The sequence below is a fragment of the Ischnura elegans genome, chromosome 9, assembly GCF_921293095.1.
Source record: "Ischnura elegans chromosome 9, ioIscEleg1.1, whole genome shotgun sequence".
Taxonomy (NCBI): domain Eukaryota; kingdom Metazoa; phylum Arthropoda; class Insecta; order Odonata; family Coenagrionidae; genus Ischnura; species Ischnura elegans.
The window spans coordinates 102,109,351-102,131,412 of record NC_060254.1 but is presented as its reverse complement, the minus strand read 5'-3'; the positions used below and the strand labels follow the sequence as shown (position 1 = coordinate 102,131,412).

Sequence of the window (22,062 nt, the reverse complement as noted above, 5' to 3'; positions counted from 1 at the left end):
TCGCTTTTTGTGTGTCACATTCCTTACCTTCAACCCCTCGTTCTGACTTTTTTTCTGCTCCCGTTTTTTTTATTCCTGTCTTGCCCACGAATTTTGGTGGTCCCAGTTTTATGTAACTTTTCAAACCTGCTTCCGTGTCGAGTTTCGTTTAGCGTCACCCTTGCTTATCATTCTTCAATGTTAGCTTCGGTAGGAACACCAGTCACTTTGAACGCGAAAATAACGTAGAGGCAGTTGCGTGGACTCGTGTTGAAAGATTGTACAATTTTTTATCCCATACAAATAATTCAATGCGTCAGCTGGTAGGTACTTACTTTGTTACATATACCAATATAAATGCATGCTACCGTTCTACAGGAATTTTTATTAAACTTGAAAGCTTGTATCTAGACAATGGTGGATTTAATTGGCAAAATACATTGTATAATAGCTATTTATATTGTATTTGCACAGAAAGGTTTAATGCTTTCCCGATGAACTACTGCGATGAATGGCTTTCGATAATAATAGGCTCTCCGTTTCAGCCAGCTTGTAATGTAGAATATCTCCAAAATCGTGGTCAAGATTCTAAAATGGCACATCAATCCTAAACAACCATTAAAAACTTAATATAATTCTAGATGAATTATGATAGAAATGAATCATTATTCATGCCATCATCATCTCGAGTTCTGCCCGTCGGCAGGTCCCTCCATTCAAAGATTTTCGGCTATAGTGAAATGAAGCAGTGATAACCAACCAATAAAAGTAATTTAATAGTCGTAGTTATTTGTGATTGTCGTTATTTATATTATTTTTTTGGGTGAGGTTAAGGAAAAATTAATTTTAGTCTTAGAAAAACATAAATTCATTCCCACTAAGCCTTTCGCATCGGTATTTGAGTACAACCAGAACATCTTTTGGTGTGTTGCTAAAGTTGTTGTCGTGATATGACTATCTCGTGTTATGGCATCATGATTTAGTTATTATGTATTCAATGGCCGCTATGTCCATCATTGCTTGCTGATACCTCGCAAGAAATGATTTCTTCTTATGGCCCTGTTGTGGAATTTGTTACATCGAGCTGACCGTATGATGTCGTATATCGTGTCACTTGTAATACAGAGCATTTTATGTTCAAATGCATGCTAACTGTTGTCGTCATTTCCATCGGGGAATCCCAATATGTACTTCGGTTTCAAATGCCAACATTTTTTTCGTTGATTATTATTAAACACATTTCAATTACTCTTGGTTCTTGGCATAGGTGTTTCGCTTACGTAAACTATTTAAGTTAATGACTGTGCGCAAGTTCTACTTCGGATGGATAAAGATTTTCATTTGGAATGCGGGCCAGAAAAATCAATCGTCTGCAAGTGCAGAAAATGGGTGGAGACGAATTCCATGTATATTTTTTCAGAACCTTATGCGTATCAAATATTCATCGATGCGTTAAATTTCGAAATGAAGGAAGCTTATCATAAAAGAAGCCGAAAAAAATAATTCCTGGGGCAGGAATTATTCGGCAATTAACAGATTTCAATTTGCAACTGTGGACGTGATCCGAAATCGTATGGCCTTTCTTTTCTTACATTGAGTTTTCACACATTACTCATTTGCATCGAAATCAGGGTCCTTTATTTTATGTTAATTTTTATTTTATATTCACCTCGGCGTAGAATTCCATGTTTTCTTGCTGGGATTGCTAAAAAGGGTTTTTGTATCAAAATCAAGGATTTATTATTTTTTGCATTTGATTTTATTTGATTTATTTCTTTTGCTTGGTCCAGATGAGGCCACAATCCGGCCCCCTCTTCCTCTGAACCAGGGCTCTCTTTACAAGGTTATAGATACGGAAATGAAGGAATACAGTCATCAGTAAAAAACTTGATACGGTGATAGATAATTTAAATTATTATGTAGCTAGGCCACATTGTATTTTTTTGCCAACTGTCGGATCACCTTCATCCTTGACCAGTCACGTCTCTGGTCATCCGACGGGGCATTAAAATCGCGGGCAAAGGTGCATATGAATGATCCCGCCATACGCGAGGACCTATGGATTGCAACCAGAAATTTGTTTCCTCTATGTCACGTGTTCCACGTGTGGATATCGCTGAGCAGAGCCATGCTATTGTGGATGAAGGATGGAATATGGTGCTTCCAAATTTTTCACCTGGTTTGCAGCACTGCGAGTGTTCGATGCTCCTGGTATTTATTAAAAATTACCCTGCTTTAAATCATAGTAAACTCCTTGGATGTAAGTCTTTATTTCAAGATTACCTTCTTTAGCATTCATTTTGCTTTTATCGTATAAGCCCAATTTAATTATTGAAACTCTCGTATTCAAATTCCTGTTTTAGGGGGTAGTTTGAGTAAGATATTGGAGAGATACAAAAAAACTCTTTTAACACGCTCTAGGATGGACACGTACGGTTAATCAAAATAAATATACATGTAGTTCAAGAAAACAACTTTGTCGAATAAGTGTTGTAATGAAGCTTTTTTTTCGAAAAATAAAAGAAAAAAATACTCAAATTTCTCCTCGTTTCCGGTACAACCGCGTGGGTTTGTTGGTGATGACAACAGTTTCGCTGGCACTGCTGCCAGCGTCTTCAGGAGAAGATGTTGTCATCACCCAAGGTGATAGAAGTACCACCTTGGTCATCACCAACAAACCCACGCGTTTGCACCGGAAACATGGAGAAATTGGAACCTGAACACCGCGGAAACCTACGTAGTGACAAAAAATACAGTCGGTATTACCAAATGGAAGGAAATGTAATGATTTTGATGATTTAAAGTCATCCTAGAGCGGTACCTTGCCCATCTGTAAATATACTTGCTACCCGGAACATAAACGGAACTGTTTCTCCATTTATACTGCTTATGATGTGATTTGGATGGTCTTTATTCAAATGTACATTCATTGCGTTTGCCATTTTATTAGCAAGCCACAACGATTAGAAAGCTCTTTCTTTTGCCCACAGTTGATCTTAAAATGCTAATAAATTTTAAAGACAGTGAAAATTTCAGGAAAACTGATCAAATCCAAAGCTATCCGTATGCATTTGATCATCCTTGAAAAGCCTCCCTTAGACAACTCCGATGAATCACTACAACCTTCCGTAAAGTTTATGTTGCTGTAATGGTCTCTGATTTAGTAGTCAAGGAGGATCACCCTAGGAAATGTGCTGCAATTGTGTGTGTTCTTCCGCCGTTTTTGTTCCTTTGAAATTGTTTGTTTATCGCGTACTAGTTAAATACTCGACTGGGGACGCATACTTTTTTTTTTTAATTTTGCTCCGTATGCGGCGAGTATGGAGGAGGCGAGAACAGCTTACTGTCCGTCCCCCGGCGCACAGTGGGCTGAAATCGAAAAAAGGTGGGCAAAACATCAAAAACGATTTTTTTGAGTGCAGAAATTGAAACTTTGCACAGTTGTTGCCAAAACATTAGTGCATTTTTTTACGCAAACTGTTTTTCATAGGTTACTTTTTTAAACAAATTACTTGGCCTCAAATTTGAACAATGAAGACTTATTTCGCCAGCACCTTCAAGCTTCGATTCCATTAGCTTCGAACACCGCACAGATAATTACAACGAAATACCCAAGGCTTTCCGATTGGACTGATGCACTAACTCTTATTGTTGAACGATTGATATGGACTTCTGCAGCATGGGAGAGGAAGGTACAGTACTTCTACCGAATCCAAGTCATGCAATTACGTGAGCGGTATATCCAACAGCTATCAACCTATCTAGTGCTAATCTTTTATTTTAATGGAGAGACAGAGAAAAAATGCTAAAAATGTGTATCGTATTAATTAAATCATAAGACTAACGATGTACGCAAAAAATACTATATGACGATGCGTAGCAAACTGTAAAGTACGCCGTGTCTCCGCATTCCATAACGTCAGGGAGTTGCCGGGGACAGTGCGCGCGGCAAAAACATCGATTTTATTTTGCTTGATGTGAACGCTCGTAGTTGATTTCTTTGGAATGACACTCTAAAACGCTTGATGTCATTTTAACTGTGAAAAGATTAGTTAATAGGAGAATTGAGCGGAGTGCTGCGTCAAACCAATCCTAGGATTGTTGATAAGTTATGGTGTCATTTTAACTTAAATATCCTGAGGAAAATCGGTGATTCTTTTCTTATAATCCAAAATAAACACAAAATTTTGGCGAAAAACAGGGTCCGCTATTTTGTATCGTATCGGCCACAAATAACCCAACTGAGTCGTGAAAGTTGCCAAAAATTGACGAAAATAAGCCGCATAATAATATTGCAAATTTTTGTTTCTGTTGAATTATTACAGAAGGTGTAGTATTAGTCTGAACATGCGGAATTTCGAAAAAAATTCAATGCGGGCAATTTTTGCAAAATTTGTTCATATTTGAGGCCAAGTAGTTTGTTTAAAAAATAATCTATGAAAAACGGTTTGCGTCAAAAAAATCACTAATGTTTTGGCAAAAACTGTGCAAAGTTTCAAATTCTGCACTAGAAAAATTCGTTTTTGAGGTTTTGTCCAGCTTTTTTCGATTTCAGCCCACTGTGCTGCGCGGCGACGCCGCACCCTGTCTAGGTTGCCCGGAATCATCAACCAGCGCGATCTGTATTGTGAATATTGTCGGTAAACGGTTGCAGATACGGCAAAGTGCACAAAATATTTTCCCTATTTGGCCATAAGTTGGCTACACTTGTTGGGAATGACAATTAAATTATGATTTTTAAAATCTTCAATCCTCCCACCCCAAAAAGGTCATTGAGCGAGGGTCAAGAGCTACCTCAGCCTATTTAGCTGAAGTCCTTCGTTATTTACTTCTGTAGTGGATGTATTATAAGGACTATCGTGGAATTTGCCCGAAATTTTCGATTTGGGCAATGGAAAATTTCGCGTAAAAATTGTCTAAATTTTTTTCATAAGTGGTCTGTAAAACTCATAGAAATCCAATTTTCGAAAGCAGTGGCACCCATTCAGTGGCGAATCTCACATACGAATCTCACTAAAAATCACACTATATATTTCGCGCAGTGTCTGTATTCCAAATTGCTTCCATAGTGTATCATAAAACATTTGCGCCACTATTACTTTTGTTTGATATTCGTTAGGGAAACGGAATCCCTGGACTTATTTTTTCAGGAATAACTTACATTGCATACTATAATCCCAAAAGTCCACCAGCTCTTTGTTGGAATTTTGAACTCATAGCTGCGTCAATGATTCATTTAATCTATGATCAATTATTTTGGACGACGTAAAGGCCGTTTGACGTCGCCAGGCGACTGGTTTAAACTGATACGTTTCGTTTACCATAGTTAGCGATATCGTATTATGAGAATCTCAAATATATGTAACAGCAAAAATGTTTGTTTAGAAGATGAGTATATGTTTGAAATGTAATGTGATAAATTAACTAATAATTAATTCGAAAGCCGTGGCCACCATTCAATGTTTTATCTCAATTTTCAATGTTTGAGGAAATAAAAATCACACTATATAATGCTCGCACTGTCTGAGATCCAAATTTCTTCTATCATTTACCATAAAATATTGGCGCCACTATTACTTTTGTTTGATATTCGTTAGCCTAAGGCTTACTCTCTTTCGTTACTTGTAACGATGAATTTAACTATAAGTGATATAATTTAACTCTTTAACTCTAAATTGTTACGTGTGAGACAAAAAACCGGTTTTATAATGTCTAGCTAGCATTTAGCGGAACATGTTACTTTTGTGGCCTAAACTTGAGAACAGTTGAAAGTTAGCAGAATATTCATCAAAATGTTTAGTTTACCAGGTGGCCTTGAACGGAAGGCATTATTTACTCTGATTTTCATGCGCCGAAAAAATTACTAGAGATTATAGAGTTAGCCCAAAAAGATTTTATTTTTCTCCTCTCAATAGGTTCACAGGAAACTTAAACTTTCCATACTTTTAGAATCATATTTTTTTAAGCTCTGAACAGTGCAATTATGAAGACGTATACCATTTTTCCTTTGTTTTTTTGCTTTCCCCTCATTATGGCCACTGAAGAGGGATATCAAGCGCACGGGTGTCTGTGATTGTCCATCGTTGTCATCTGTTGGATTTCCCTTACGTTAAGGCCTTAAATGTGCTGTTTTCGGGAAAGTGAAGAAAATATTAAAGAATCTTTGAGGTCTTTCCTTGGTTCATTGTTTTAATTTTAATGCTAATTCCTTGAAGCATTGAACTTGCAGCGTGCCTTACTTTTAAGTTGCTGTCCCTTAATCTTTATTTATTTCTCGACTATATAATAGTGTTTGATGAGTCTTATTTACCCTTATGCCCAAAATGAATTTCGCGCAGTAAACTGGTCACACACTTCGTTATATTTTATCTTGATCCCCGTAAAAGAATTCCCTCGGAAAATAAATTCTGCGACAGGGACTCATTAGATAGGGGATACTGAGTCTAAACAAAATGCTTCTCACTAGACATTTATCTGTACGCAACTACTCTAGTGACTTAACGAGCCTCCTAGGTTTAAATTTTGACTCACAAATTTCAGATTATGATTAAGATCTGTTGAAAACTGACTCTCAACTCAATTTCATTTTGCGGAATATAGCTCGTTGTTTCTTCGCTGTTCTGTTCACAATAGTCTTTAGAAAATATTTAGTGGCATCGAAAAGTATATTTAAGCTACAGATTGTTCCGAAGGATGAAACAATTGAGAATATTTTTGAAGCCTCAGAGTGCCACTGAAACCTCGCGGATTCTTTACCGAATAGGTGATGCAAAGAATTCATCAGCATCATTTACCATCTATTTTTCTTCACGGCCCTAAAACAGAACATTTAACGTCATATGGGGATTTTAATTATCAACTGAAATGGACTTTCTCAAACACCCACACCTTGGATATGGGTTAACTAACCACGCGGGACTCGAACCCGCGACGGTTTGGTTGGCAGGCCAGGACTTTACCTCTCTGCCACCGAGGTTGGATTTAAAAAATTGGATAAAATTGCTACCATCACTTTTCGAAAACTGTGATTGCGCTTCAGTGAAGAAATTTCCCAAATTGGGAGAAATTATTTAGCGTCATATTCTGTTTCGAGCTCACATCAATGCGGGTGAGTTTTGTGCAACAGGTTTTCTCAATTGATGTGAAAATCCCACCGTAATTACGGAATAGCTGCAAAATTCTTACTACCGTATTCCATTATATGTTTTCCAGAATATCAGACAATTTTCTTATACCACTTATTTTTTATCAGAGCGCGACTCGGGTTTCAATGAAGTATCATCATCTTCAGGCGCAAATTATGATTTGTTTATCTTATTATTGTTACCCAGTTACTTGATGAATTTTAAAACGGACGCCAGAATAGGGGAAAAGGATGGGTAGAGTAAGAGTAAGAGTACTGTCCTGACTTTCAATAATTTTTAAAATAATATTTTTTTGGCCGTGAACTGGACTCTTGGGAGCAGTTAGAAATTTTAAAAATTATTGAAAGCCAGGAAAGTGCTCTTATAAATGTAAATCTTTAACCATCCTTTTCCCCTATTCTGAAGTCCGTTTTAAAATTCATCAAGGAACTAGGTAACAATAACAAGATAAACAAATCATAATTTGCGCCTGAAGATGATGATACTTCATTGAAACCCGGGTCTTGCTCTGATAAAAAATAAGTGGTATAAGTAATTGTCTTTCTACAGTATCCGTGGATCCTCATTCACAAGCGAAAGTTCAATCATTTCATTAAAATTAAAATGCCGCAATGGGATCATCGCATTTTCGAATATGGAGACCACATGAATGATCGAATACCATTCTGTTTGGATATGGGATCGTTGACTCTTTAAGTTGAAGGTAGGCGTTGAAGTAAAAAATCTAAAATTACTAATTGTAGTTAAATTCATAGAGATGGTATATTAGAGCCAGTCGATTGAGAAATTGGGAATTGAAGCGATTGGTACAATTTTGCTGCGGAAGATCAAAAGATGTAGTAAACGGGAATATGAATCGAGTGGCCCATTTCACATACCTTTAAAGTGTATTGAACAAGATATTTCACGAAATGAAAGATTGGCACGTGGTGACGAGCGTTTGATATTAATTATGCATCCGTTGAAGTTATCATTACCTTAACCTTGCTAATGTTAGATGTGTATCTAGAAGTGACATGGGTCAATTTCTTTTGAAGCATTGAAATTCATTTTTCGTGTTAAATTCAACATTCCTCTTGCTCCAAGACACTGAAACATTGTGTTGCTCAAGGTTACTTACTTACTTTTGAGTTGATTACAACGTTTGAGAAGTTTCATAAATGGTTAAGAGGTCGTGTCAGTAGCCGTGGTCGTGGGGAAAGCGGCGCATTTGCTTTGCTTATCGATCAGATACTTACTGAATACCAATTCCGAGGGTCTCAGGGCAAATTTCACCAGTTTCGTGTATCCTTTTAGCAGCCATTATCCCTGATTGTGTGATTATGGATTTTATTTACTTCTGAAGCGGAAAGCAATCCGTCCATTTGAACGCCGTACCAGTGTCCCTCATTACTTCTCATCTATTTCTTAACATGGTGCTGATACCTTCTGGTAGACTTGAACATATTATTTCACTACGATTATCATGCTTTCTCTATACCGCATCGGACAGAAGAATTTTTATATTAATGTTTTCCTCTCTTGTACAAACTGATAATCTAGGTTTATAATGAGAATTCGAATAGTTGATTATTTCTTTGATTTAAAGGATTCTGTGTCAGTGTTTTTCAGGAGGATAGAATCAAATGAGAAGGCGTGGATAGAATAAACTAAATGTTTATTGATTTATTTACAAGGATTAGCGATGTAATCCGAGGAAATAGATAAGGGGAGAGGGAGAGGGTTTATAATTAGTGGATGAGGGTCTTGCCGTAGCCGATGGCTCCGTAACCGGCATAACCGTAGGGGGCGGCGTAGGCCCTGGCGGCGTAGGCGGCGACTGGGGCGGCGTGGTAGGCGGCAGCCACGGGGGCAGCGTGGTAGGCGGCAGCCACGGGGGCAGCGTGGTAGGCGGCCACGGCGGGGGCGGCGTGGTAGGCGACAGCGGGGGCGGCGGCGACGGTCTTGACGGCGACGGGAGCGGCCTTAACGACGGCGGTGGCGGCCTCCTTGTGGACGACGGCGTTGAATCCGTTGACGGGGTCAGCGGTGTAGTCGACGACACGGCGGGTTCCGTCGGCTTCGATGAGGCTGTACTGTCCCTGGACGACGTCTCCGTTGCGGGTCTCGGTCTGTCCCTTGGAGTCTCCGGTCAGAGCATCCTGGATGTCGTAGGAGTAGGAGTACTGGGGGTTGGGGTCGAAGTCGGTGTCAACGGCGACAGCCCTGGCGACGGGTGCGGCGACGACGGCCTTGGCGACGGGTGCGGCGTAAGCAACAGGAGCGGCGTGGGCGACGGCTACTGGTGCGGCGTAAGCGGCGCGGGCGTAGGCGGGTGCGGCATATCCGTAGGCGGCGGGTGCGGCATATCCGTAGGCGGCGGGTGCGGCATAGCCGTAAGCGGCGGGTGCGGCGTAGGTGCTGACGGTTGATCCAACCACAGCGGGGGAGCCGACGTATCCGGCGCGGGCCACGGCCACGAGGGCGGCGAGGATGACGAACTGCGGTTAAGAATAATAGAGTAAGAAATCATTGGCGAGTTCAATGTGGGGAAAATACATTTTTGGGAATATTTGAAGAAATAGTTAGGAGCAAGGAAGATGTGAAGAACTTCCAGGACTAGTCGAAAATTATTTTGAGAATCATGGGAGTAATGGAACTGGCATGGGATATAAATGAGATTACCGTGAAGCAATCCTATGATAGAGGTAGTACAATATCATACTATCGAAAACCTCATTCATCACCAGATGTAGTTGAATCTAAGTCAGAATTGTCGAAGCTGGAATACGTCATATTGATACTATCGCCCTACACCGCCGTTATATTGTCATGTTGGCTCAGAGAATTTTCAGCTCAGGACTTTTTTTAATGACACGCCAAACCACTTGCATATCAATTCCTTCGGCTACTTTTACCCTGGTGATGTACAATGTCAAACTTAAGTCTCTAGAGATTATGTTCTTATCCTTAATTTTCATGCATTAATCATTACCCGAACTGTATCTTCCTAAAGATGTACATTAAATGTAAAGTATCCGTATTTATATTTCTTCTATGAAATTTTGTCCAATTATTTTCGTTGTCGTGTTTAATTCTTATTAATCGTTACGAAGGTCGTTTTTGGATTAATCTTTTAATGTCATACTATTGATTGTTACTCTCTCTTCGGATCCTAAACTACCTAATATTCGGTTAATTTACTTAGCTTAGACCAGAGTTTCAAATCATAGTAGATCAGAGTATCCGTGCTTCATAATAACGAAATGTAAGTGCGTCAAGATTATCATTATTCATTGTCTCCCATACTATTCCATCTGCCTCCGAAAATGACATTTAAAGCGTCTAAAGTCGGAATTAATCTGAATTCACCTCCATGACGTAATACGATTATTGAAGCTACTTGATTATTGATATTCAGAATTTTGTATACCTAATTATCTCGGAATGAAAATACGAATCAAAACGTACATTTTTACTTTCTGATATACTTGAGAAAAATGATGCCACTGAAGACGAAGTGACTCTTTTAATACAACGGGGGACTGAACCCAAAACTTGAAATAGCGGCCTATTTCCCTGCCTTTCGATCGATTCCTTATTGTTCATCATTGAATCTCTCTTTAATCCTTTTATAAAATGGTATGAGCTTAATATTTGAGAAAGGCTTGGCTCTCGGTACATTGAAGTTAACTAAAGTCCTTCTTGGAATCTGTATTCCTCCTTCGCAATGGTGAATTTCGGGTGGAGTGGTCCACGTTGAAGCTTGCAAACGGCACTGGTATCCAATAGCCACGAGGGGATTCGCTTGGGCCGGTAATCCACACACGTTGTCCGAGGCGTGCTTACCTTGTATGCCATTGCTGTGTGTAGCTTGAACACTGACCCTTGGTGGCGATGGGCCGCCTATTTATACGTATTCGCGAGCCTTACCCGTTGGCACTCGGCGTGGCCGCCAAAATCGCTTTCGTTTCGTATGTCCGGTGCTCCCCCATCCTACCAACAGCCCACCCTTCAGTCACCCAGGTAACGCCCATCGGACGCTCATCTTGGTTTTCATTTTGCTTCTTCCCCCTGATTGTTATCTCATTCCATTTTTTTTGAGGGGGTCTCCCCTCTCTTTACTGCCGAAAACGTGGTCTACTGAGTATCCCATATTCATTTTGCAGAATTTTATTTTACATTAAATGGTGCATATAGAGCGATAATGCCGATTTAAATTGCATTTCTAAAATTAGAAAGAAACAAAAGAAGTGAACAAAATTTTTAAAGATCAAGCAGTAACGATACAAAACAAAAAAAACGATACGTTGACCACATTCTTAGTATTAGGAAGTTACTCTGTTACTTTGAATGATACCTGCCTGTTCAGTGTATATTTTGCCTGGTTATTTAAAATATAAATTGATAAGAAAATGGGATTCCTATCAGGAGTTTAATGAGATGGAAAGACGATATGAAAGAGAACGTTTAACTTTCGATAGCCTGGGTATTGCTTTGTAGAGCTCGAACGGGTTTGGCGGGAAGGTACTCTTATGTTGATGAAGGCAACAATACCAGGACTGTCGAAGTGGGAATTAAGGGGATTGTAAATGAATTCCAATATAGAATGATATTTCAATATTTCCCTCAAAAATTTTCATGCTAAGCCGTGAAGCTTTTATGAACCAGGAGACAAAATTTCAAATTTTTCGTTCACTAAACCAATATCCGGAGCATTGACGTTTGCTCAGTATTAATAGAAATCAGACACTTCGCCATTGTTGCTAGGCATTCATTGCTTGTTTTATGGTGTATTTAATGTGGACCCTGAATTTGGCATTGTTTTCCCGTTGAGCTCTTATTTTTGGTTCTTTTATTGCATTTAGTTACGAAATTGAAAGGTAAAGGTCGGGATAAGAATAAAAGGTACACATTGACTTCTGGGCCTTCTTACGGCCGGTTTAGATTTTGTGGCGGTTATTAAGAGAATTCAAATTATTTGTGGAAAATTTCTAGAAATTTTTATTTCATAATCATCTTCAGTGTGAAATTGGTACCAAAACCTGAAAATGATGTTGTATCATGGAATCCTGTGTTGGATTAAAATAAATTCTCTGGGAAATTGTACATTTATTTCAGTACGGTGAGTTTTAAGTGAAATTATTCAGCCTTATTACAATTCTGATGCCAGGATTCAATGCCAAGTCATAATTTTGCATCTATCAATTCGAAATCAATTGTAAGTTTTAAACATGATTACTTCAGGTATGGTATTTAGAGGAGGTGACCGACAGCTGAGGTCATTTGCGCCATGAGGTAAGGGTATGGAAGGAAGGGTGGAGAGAAACCCGGCGTCGGCGTTAGCCTGCCCTTAACGAAAGGCGCCAAGGGGACCACGGCTTAGCGTCCCATCCGACGGACGGACTGTTGTGCTTGAAATGTCCTCCACACAACATTCAAGCAGGGATCGGGCAGTCTCTGAAAATTATCTGCCACTGCTGGGATTTGAACCCGAGCCCGCCGGGTGGGAAGCCAACACTCTAGCCATCACACCAACCCGATCCCCATGATGATTACTTCAAAATGCGGGAAGTTGAGATTATGTAATACAGTTTGGGAAACTATTTTATTTGTCGTATGCAAGTATACTGAAGGCGAATCGTAAAGTCAATCTCATTTTTCTTCGTCCTTTTCGTCATGTTTGCCTTCCGTTTTGCCCCAATTACCATGGACCGGTTCCACGCCTTCGTGCGGGTCGAAGTTCCGAAATTAAAAACGAAACCTTTACAGTGGTGTGTAGTGCAACGGACACGCCCTCTACTCCCGATATTCTTTTTATTGACGCTTTGACCTATGGGACGAAATTTTGAGTCACGTGAGGATTAAATGGAGGGAAAGGGCAAGGCAGCTTTAGTGTGAGAGGCATGGACGCATTTATTTTTTTAAACGAATATGAGTGTTCCAGTAATTCATGTTTAGAAGATGCTTCACTTCCATCGACCAAGATTTTCTTGTGACTATTCCATCGTTTAAAACTTGTGTTATCACCATGATATTTGCGGGGAGTATAAAGTTGATAATGTTAAACATTTTTATCAATTTTTCTAAGCCTTATTCGTTCTCATTCTTCTTATCCTTGGAAAATTTGCCTCATTAATTTTACCGTGTGTAAATTGTAAAAAATTTAAGATACATGCAGCTATTGACCTAGCTCTAGTCTAGGTGCCCTTGCATTTCAAAGTTACAACCTGAGTTAAACGAGTATTCAGCATCATCATCATGAGTTAACAACGACCCTAATACTGGTTTAACAAAGATCAGTGACGCATCGAGGGTGGGTTTTGGGGTATTAAACCCCCCCCCCCCAAGAGGTGATAGAAACTTTTAAATTTAATCAATATTACTTAATTTGATTAATGTACTTAGAGAAGAGTGTAAGGATTAAAAATATATCCCTCAGAAAGCCATAAAACTCACAATTTTGAATCATTTATCTTAAAAATAATTCCCCGCACATCCCGCTTATCCTGACGGGTCTACCAGACACCTCAGATCTAGTTGAGCCTAAAATCCCCCCTAGCCTTCATTCCTAGCTCCGCCCCTGACACAGATCACCATTCCGCTCTCCCATCCGCTAACTTTTTCCTAGTATGTATTTTACATCCTTTATAACCTTTCTTGTAACCCATTCGAAGATGTCCCTTGCCCTTCTTTCCTTGCACCTTCTACAATTGTTCATCAGCCCATCATTCCTCATAATGTAGCCAAATAAGTTTTCTCGTCTTCTACTTAAGGTTTCTAAATGACTTATTTTTTCTCACAGTCTTCTTAGCACCTGAAAACCTAACCTTTGCTACAAATGACTATTTTGTCACGAAAAATAGACTCAATACGAGTGGTGGAGAGCGCTTATTCGCTCAATTTCCTCATTTGATAGAAATTTGATGATGTATCAGTGAATGATGATAAAGGGAGGATTGATGAAGTGAACACTGGTGCTGGAATATTCCGTCTGTGACAGATATACAAGTGGATTTGAGCTCGGCACCTAATCTTGCGGACGGAGTGCTGTACGTGAAATGCCCTCTTCACCCCATCCATCCAGGAATTGGGCTGCCTACCAAAATTCTCCGCCACCACGGGGATTTGAGCTCAAAATTATATAATGTGCTATATTAGCAATGATGATAATACTTTTAGTCTCATGACACATTATAATAGGCTTGAGCTACAGTAAGTTTACCGACGTAGGTGTATTCTCTGGTCAATGCAGAAAATGCCTTCATTCCTAAACAAACCCAACAAAGAAAAACATAAAACCAGGTGAAGAAGGAAAAATTTCGCTTCATACCTACATAAATGATACCTTTACAAACTGTTGATTCGTATCCAGGTGACCTCAGTAGAAGTAAATCGAGAATAATTCAAAACAATGGAATGTTGGTTGCTATGTACCGAGCACGGGATGGGTTCAACCCAGGCTTCAGACGGTACGCAACCCTCTATCCATTTATGTTCAGTTGGAAAGTGCACAAAATTTGAATGCTCGGGGTAAACCTTTGGGTGAAAATCTTGGTATGGGATCCAAGTGACTCATTATTCAAGTCGCTATCTTACTCGAATTATATGAGTCGAAAAAACACGTGTACGTACAACGGTTTCCATGAATTTAAATGTAATTCTTATGTATGCATTATGCTGGAGATTCCCCAGATGACCGACTGTATTTTTTTTGCTTCATTTGGGGAGGATGTATCGTTATTTCATTTTTATTGAATTCTTTGTCATTTTTATTTGGGTAAAACAAGCGTAGAATTCTATAATTAATTACAAAGTTACTCAGTTTATTCTCTCTTTTTGGAAGCGAAGATACTCTAGTGAACGAAGATATCAGCACAAAACTTGAAAGCGAAGCTTATTTTAACGTTGATGAGGACATGATTAGAGGTCCATCCTACGTATATAAATTCAAAATTGCAAATAATGCTGCAAATCTCTTTATTGCCCTTGGAAACATTGCTTCCAGCTCCAAAATACACTGGCATCAATCTTTTCAAACCTAAAGTGTGCCGTACGAGCTACGTCTGAAATATGTCGGAGCGATACCTGAATCTGCAGTGATTGAAATCCGCTTTCTGTTGTCCCCTAAGGCTATATATGACCTCTAAATTCGGAGTGCGTGTAAAGTTGATAATGTTTTTCCCATGTTATCTGCTTTCGAGAAATTGTCTATCTTAAGGTAATTTGATTTTTCGTGCATGTACTTTGTGTACTTTAACTTAAATATTTTTTAAGACCAAGAGATAAATATCGAATGATATTTTTCTAAGGTGTAAGACCACGTCTGCATAAAAGCTCGTGAAATGTTTTGCAATCGATTGAACGTAACAGGACTCACGCTTAAACTTTTTATGAAATTTATTGAAGAAATATTTTTACGATTATTGGACCTGGGGTATGAAGCCTGTTACGCAATAACTAGGAAACAATCTATTGCCTCTATTCAACAAAACTCTAATCCTTGAAAGTACTATTATGACTGTGCTTTTATTTATAAGTATGAAAGTTATAAATTTGTTACATATCACTGAACTAAAATATTTCCATATTTCTTTTCCAGGTAGGTGATATATTTTCTTGCCACCCTACATTCATATTGCTGTAAGAAGGAGTGGGTAAGTACTGCTATTTGTTGCTGATAATAACAGCAGTAGGTATTTTCTACCCTGCGAATGTGCGAAATAATTTGTTGTTATACATTTCATTGTAGGTCGCAGCGGTGTACGAAAGAAATTACCCATATTCGATGAAAATTAACGGCGTTCTTTATTGATATTTTTAACTGCTTGGACTGTAAAGCTCTATGCCTAAACAACTATAAATATCTCATATCCCCCGGCAATTCTGTGACACATTATTGCCGCAGCACTACTGTTTGATTTTGACTGACAAGTGCATGATGAAAAAAAATATCTCCTTAAGCGGAATCATGTATCGTAATCAAACGTCCTTGTATTTTCCTTGTGTAACTGTTTTTATACCGATTTTTAATGAAAGTAGCTACATTCGTGTGACAGAATATTAGAGGATTGTTTTACGAAACCGAAATTGGATTTAGTATCCACGATAAATATTTCCTTTCCGAGGATTTTTAATGTTATTTTAAGTATTTATTTAAGGTTATATTGTAAATGGCCTTTAGAGGATTTGAAAATGACCATTGAGCGAATTATTCTGATACGCGACAGCATTGCTACGCATTGCGATTCATTACTTGCGCCTCTAAGACCGAAAATATGATTTTAAAAACTACGGGAAACCCTCTACCCCAGGGGCACTCCCGGATGTAACGCATTCCTAAAAGGAAGGAAGATTCACGGTTGTGAGAATCCTAGCATTACTCTCTTATGATATGGTATTGGAAAAGATTGAAGAATGTTCAAAGTGGCTATTTCATTCCAACTAACAGCGTATTGATGGCTAGTTTTTACGTGCTTAGCCTCAACGAGGAACATTTTGGCTCTTAGCCTAATGATGGTCCTCTCACCATTTTCATGGCGTATATTCATATAACTTTCTTATCTCGGTGGTCTTCTGCTATCCTTGGCCATGATGTTAACCTTCCGCTGGCATATGGCTGTATGAGCCTAAGCTTGCGTCTCTAAAGTGTAAGAAAGCCCTATGGGTACGAAATGACTTTGACTTCGCATTTTTGAAAGTAGAAGCGATACATTTATAAATAAACATCCGTTCCGCGTGACTTTGAAAACCTTGGTGCCCCACCTCGTTATTATCGGTATATCGGGGTATCGTCGTCAATTTCGACCTTGCCCCCATCGTCTCGACGTAGAGCATGTACATCCTTTACTGCTTCAAGGTTGTTCGTGTGTAAATTACATTTCGTTCCTTTTATTCTTTCCTGAGGTCACCTTTCGATTTTTAGGTGCTCGGTTTGCCGAAATCTGGTCGTTCTTTCTGCCAAAATGAGCACGTTTGTACTGATTAAGTGGGAGTGGTTATCTCTGTGCCCTTCGCTCCTTCCTTTGTTTCCTCAACTCCCCTGAAGCACAGGCAGCGATTTGTTCAAGGAGGTTTCTTTCCGGGCGTGAAAATTATTCCAATTTGTTATATCACGCTTTTTCTTAACTTGCTTCGTCTCTTAGTCTGTTTCATCGATTGAGTCTCGGAATTGATTTTTCACCCACTTCCGATTGTCGAATCGGGTTGAAAATTCACGTACCTGCTTGCATTTGACGAAAGTACAATAGACAACAATCAGTAAGTTGATTTTTTTTTCATTTTGCTCTTATTAATTATCTAACTTTCTACTTGGGAAAATAGTTTTTAATATTCTCGTTAGGTTACATGAGTTTCTTCTTAAACGTTTGACACTGGAAGCTGTCGTAAAGAACGAGTTCAAGCCCAGTCCATTTCGAAATTTTGTTCTTCAAATTTCAACTTTTTTATTTAAATATCAGGGGTTTTAATGAATCTGATAATTGCGTAAAATTTGCCCAAATTTTTTATCTTCACGTACGTCTCATCTCCGCGCATATGAAAAATTCAGCAGATGAAAATTTTCAAATCTTCCGCTGAAAGAAATCTGCGAAAAATTTAATTTTTGCTATAGTTTTGAAAATAAATTCAATTGCGCGCAGATGATAACTAGATGAAGACAAACACTTGATAATTTCTTTCTCATGCATTTTTTAGCCGAAATTTCATTAAGAGCTGAGATTTTATCGATTACATGATTCATCACGGCAAAGTAGAAAATAAATATATAATAATAAAAATAGTTTCCGGAGTCATTATCAAATCTCTAAAAAAGTAAGAGAAATAGCTTAAAGCGAGGGTGCTGATTAGGTTTGACAGAAATGAAAAGTATGGGAGCCAGATAGGCGAGTAAGGATTGGCTCGTGATATTAACATCTAAACCTATTCAGCAACCACACTTTATTTTCCGAGCGATGTTTAGCTTTTTTTTTACACTTTAGTATTTATACTTTTTTTGGAATAGGCGTGTTTTTTAAACCTTCTATTATCTTATTTTCATTCTTGCTTTGTGTATAGGCCACTCCCTGTAAATGCCAAATTTAAAAAAATTCTACTCCATTACTAGCCTGGTTTTTTGGTTGCTTCCTTTTAAATTACTCCCCCTTATAGTTTTTCTATTCTAATCTTATTTATGTACGTACTGAATAACTGATTTTGCAAGTTAGGGAGGATTCCTTGCAGATATGAAACGTTTGCTTACACGCTGTTTCTATGTGTGTAGTTCACCATCATAAATGTGCAGTCAAGTGTCCGATCGAGTAAAAATTGGCCGTTGCTAAAGAAATCAAACGTTTCATTTCTCATCATCTGCCCCTTACTGGCAGCACTGCCAGTAACGGGCTGTTAAGGATGTAATAATAATATGTAACCTATATTAAGGAAAAGGATTAACATCATCCTGGTATTGAGGCCACTTTCATGCAGTAAATTCGGCTCTTGCGATAGTCATAATCATTTATCAGTCGGGATCATATCTAAGGGGAGGGTCATGACCTTCAGGATACACTATTCATTCAAATCTTGATAGGATACAAGTTAAGTTACGCCCAGGAAGATATAGGAATCTGGGTCTAGGTACAAGCATCCGGCAAGGAAATTCTTGCGTGGCTGCCCGCGTTTTTATTCTGTCAGCTTTTTTACCCTGCTCGTCCGTAGAGGGAGGGACGCAAAGAGGTAACGGTGATGGAAAATCATGGGAAGAGCAACCGCGACGCCTTGAGTAGGGGGTGCTGCCTATCTAGCGAAGACTGGTTGACTATTCGTCGGGAAATGCGGGTAGCATTCTGTGGTAGAAATATAGGTGTGCGTCAACTCTTAATGGAAAAGGAACCACTTTGTGCAAGTGTTCAAGTTTTAGTACTCTCAAATGATGCACTTTGCTCGTTCAAAAAATTCTGACCAATCTTTTTCTATTAATATCCAGTTAACTTGCATTCACCTGAATTTTATTGTTTTAATTTCCTTGATTTGCACGTTGACTCTTTTGTTTCTCGGGATACTCATATTAACTCTCTAGCAAATACACTTAATTCTGTTTTGGAAAGTAAAAGAATAAAACTTTAAAGGTTCACTTAATATATTACAAAACACAACATAGGTTTCGCAACATGGTTATATCTTAAGTTTTATATGTAACCACGTTAAGAATCTCTGGTCATATTTTTTAAATAAATTAAGTGGACCTTGCAAAGTTTATTCTTTGATTTTCCATAGCGTAAATTTTTTACAAAATAAAGTCTGAAACCATCAGTTATATTTAATTCTGTTTATGACTATTAATATTCGTACTTTACGTCCTATTTTTACCACTGATGCCCTTTTTACTCTCTACAATGGCCAGTATTATTCTCATGTCTCCTACTGCATTCTTCTCTGGAATCCTCTCTTTCTGCCCTAAAATTATTTTACTAACTCAAAGAAGAATTATCAGACTCATTTCTCAAGCTGGCCCGCGAACACCCTACCGACCACTGTTTAGCGACCTTATTATCCTGCCTTTACCCTGTGACTACATATAACGAACGTCCTCATGTGCTTAAATAAAACAGTGTCCGATGTTAAGTTTTAAAGTTTAATTTATTTAGGGAAATTGTCCTAGTCATTGAATGAGTTCTTGAGCGAGTCTTTTAACTTATGATTCTTATTTTTACATTCCTACATTATGGCTTTTGTTTTGTTGACTCCAATGCATCAAGCCATACCTAAGTGCATCCTTTTTTGAATTTTAGTTTTTTCCCTTATTGACTTGACTTAGGTTTTATTTAATCCGGCTCAGGCGAGGCCACAATCCCGTCCCCTCTTCCTCTGCACCAGGGCTCTTTGACAAGGTTTAAAGGCATGGAATAATTCGAGTGAAAAACATAAGCAACAGTTTTAGGTACACTGGCCAATTTTAGTTCTCGATTTAAGATTTCCAGGCAAGTCAGGATCACTCACAAGGGAGTATTTTCTCTCGCCCGCATCAGTGTCAATAGACAGCCTCCGATTATGCTCATATTAAAATTATAGAAAATAAATGACGCGCCTTATATCACTGTGCATACTGCTCTCACTATGTATTTTTGACCTTTGACTAATTAAATATTACTATTGTTATTATTACTACAGGAGAATGTAACTTGAATGCTTCTCTCTCGTTAAAAGGGTCACCTGTCCTCGGCTCTAAAGTCTCTAATCATCTTTATTTTCGAGAGGGCTTATAGTTGCTTAAAATATTTAAAATGATCAACCCATGTCCACGGAGCATATATTAAGGAATTTTCACTGGGAGACACGGAAACTGCCTTTCGACTGACTGATGTCTTTCATCCTTCTTGGGAATGCTGCTTTGAGTTATGGTTTGCTTTTGCGAGAAAGGCTTTCTAAAATCTTTGCGTAAAAGCTTGCGTAGTTAAAGAACAGAAATCAATTAGCCCCCGAAATAAAATATTCTCATTTTTATGTCAGCTGTTCGCGCTCTTTTTGAAAGCCTTATTTTAAACAAATAGTCGTAGATGATAACTTGCTTCGTGTAGAAATGCTGTCTATAATCTTCATATAGTAATTTAATGCAGAAATTCATCTACATCTACATAATACCCCGCAAGCCGCCTAAAAGGCGTGCGGCATTGGGTTTCAGGGCACCAGCCGTTTACAGCTAAAAAAAAATGAAGTGCTCTAACGAAGTTGGGACTAGCGTTTAATAAAGTCCTTCATGGTTCGTGGGAAAAACGAATTCCCATATCTATCCGTTCGGCAAAGCATCTCTCTTAATTTATCGCTTCTATCGGACCTGGAAATATAGTGTGGCTCTAATATTATGTTCTCTGCGTCGCTCTTAAAGATTTACATTCTCAATTGTTCAAGCAATCTAAGCCTAATGCGCAGCCTCCGAGTCTCCAGCGGCTCCTAATTGTGGGCGGATTCCTAAAAGTGTTCATTCCATCCGTCAATTCGTTTGTTCACGCTCTTGTAGGAAGTCACTTTTCCGTCACGGACCAGTTTGTCCTCCTCTTGGAATGCTACCTCGCAAGCCCGCTGCGTAAGATTCTTTCGGGAGCATATGGCCTCTTAGGTCACCTGTGAGGGCATCGCGGAGATGTGAAATTGGGAGAACCTGTTGGATGGCGATCGGGAAGAGGAAGCGTCGATCGCACTCCAAGTTGATGGCCTTCCAATCTTCCCTCGCGTTTCGGGGATTTGTGTCACGCATCGAGCACTTTCGATGCCTCTTGAGGATGACGGCCGGGCAGGAAACCACATTTGCCTCTGGATTCACTTTCACGTTTCCGGTACTCGCGAAGAAATTGGCTTCGCTCGTCCTTGCTCTGTTCGGTTTGCCAGACATTGGCGGTTGGAATCAAGGGCGGTGGTTATCCTGTGCAGTTTTCGAAATTATAGGAAAGCCGCGGTTTTCATCACGCTATTGCTTCTTAAGGCCGTTGTACACGAGGCACGCGCATTCATAATCTGAAGTGAAGGACATTTTGAATCATATCATCGAAATCTTCCAATCGCAGTGGGAGGGGGAAAGGAAGTATGCGACATCTTTTTGGATATATTTTCGCTCTGCTATTCTACGATTTCTGTCCCTAGAGATTTGACTTCTCTGCACATAATTTTGATTTTTTTACTATACAGTTGTTGTTGCATTCCATTCCAAACATTTTATGCATAAATAGCCTATAAAAATGGTTACGGGTTTTAAATATGAATATATATGGATAGGTATTGATTTTTTTTTGCGGTTGAAAAATGGAAGTAGAGGCCAGTAGTGTATTTTAATATTTATTGGATCAAATCTTCTGTCTCAAAATATTGTTGGGTTGGCTTCAGCTGCTTTGAGATTCACACCTTCAATGTCCGAGCATACCATACAGAAATGTCTTGTTATTGCAATTTTTAAAATTTTTTTGGTGTGAGTGGTATTTATGTTTCATAT

The 22,062-nt window shown here is 38.8% G+C and overlaps 1 protein-coding gene across 1 annotated transcript; it reads right to left on the bottom strand.

Annotated features, from left to right (window-relative positions):
• Positions 1–8,846: 8,846 nt before the first annotated feature.
• On the bottom strand, positions 8,847–10,964 carry LOC124165004 (cuticle protein 21-like). The gene is made up of 2 exons (XM_046542243.1): positions 10,953–10,964; positions 8,847–9,604 (listed from the first exon to the last, which is right to left on the bottom strand). Exons 1-2 carry the CDS (start codon positions 10,962–10,964, stop codon positions 8,855–8,857), a joined length of 762 nt encoding a protein of 253 aa, XP_046398199.1. The 3' UTR covers positions 8,847–8,854.
• Between the last annotated feature and the right edge of the window lie 11,098 nt (positions 10,965–22,062).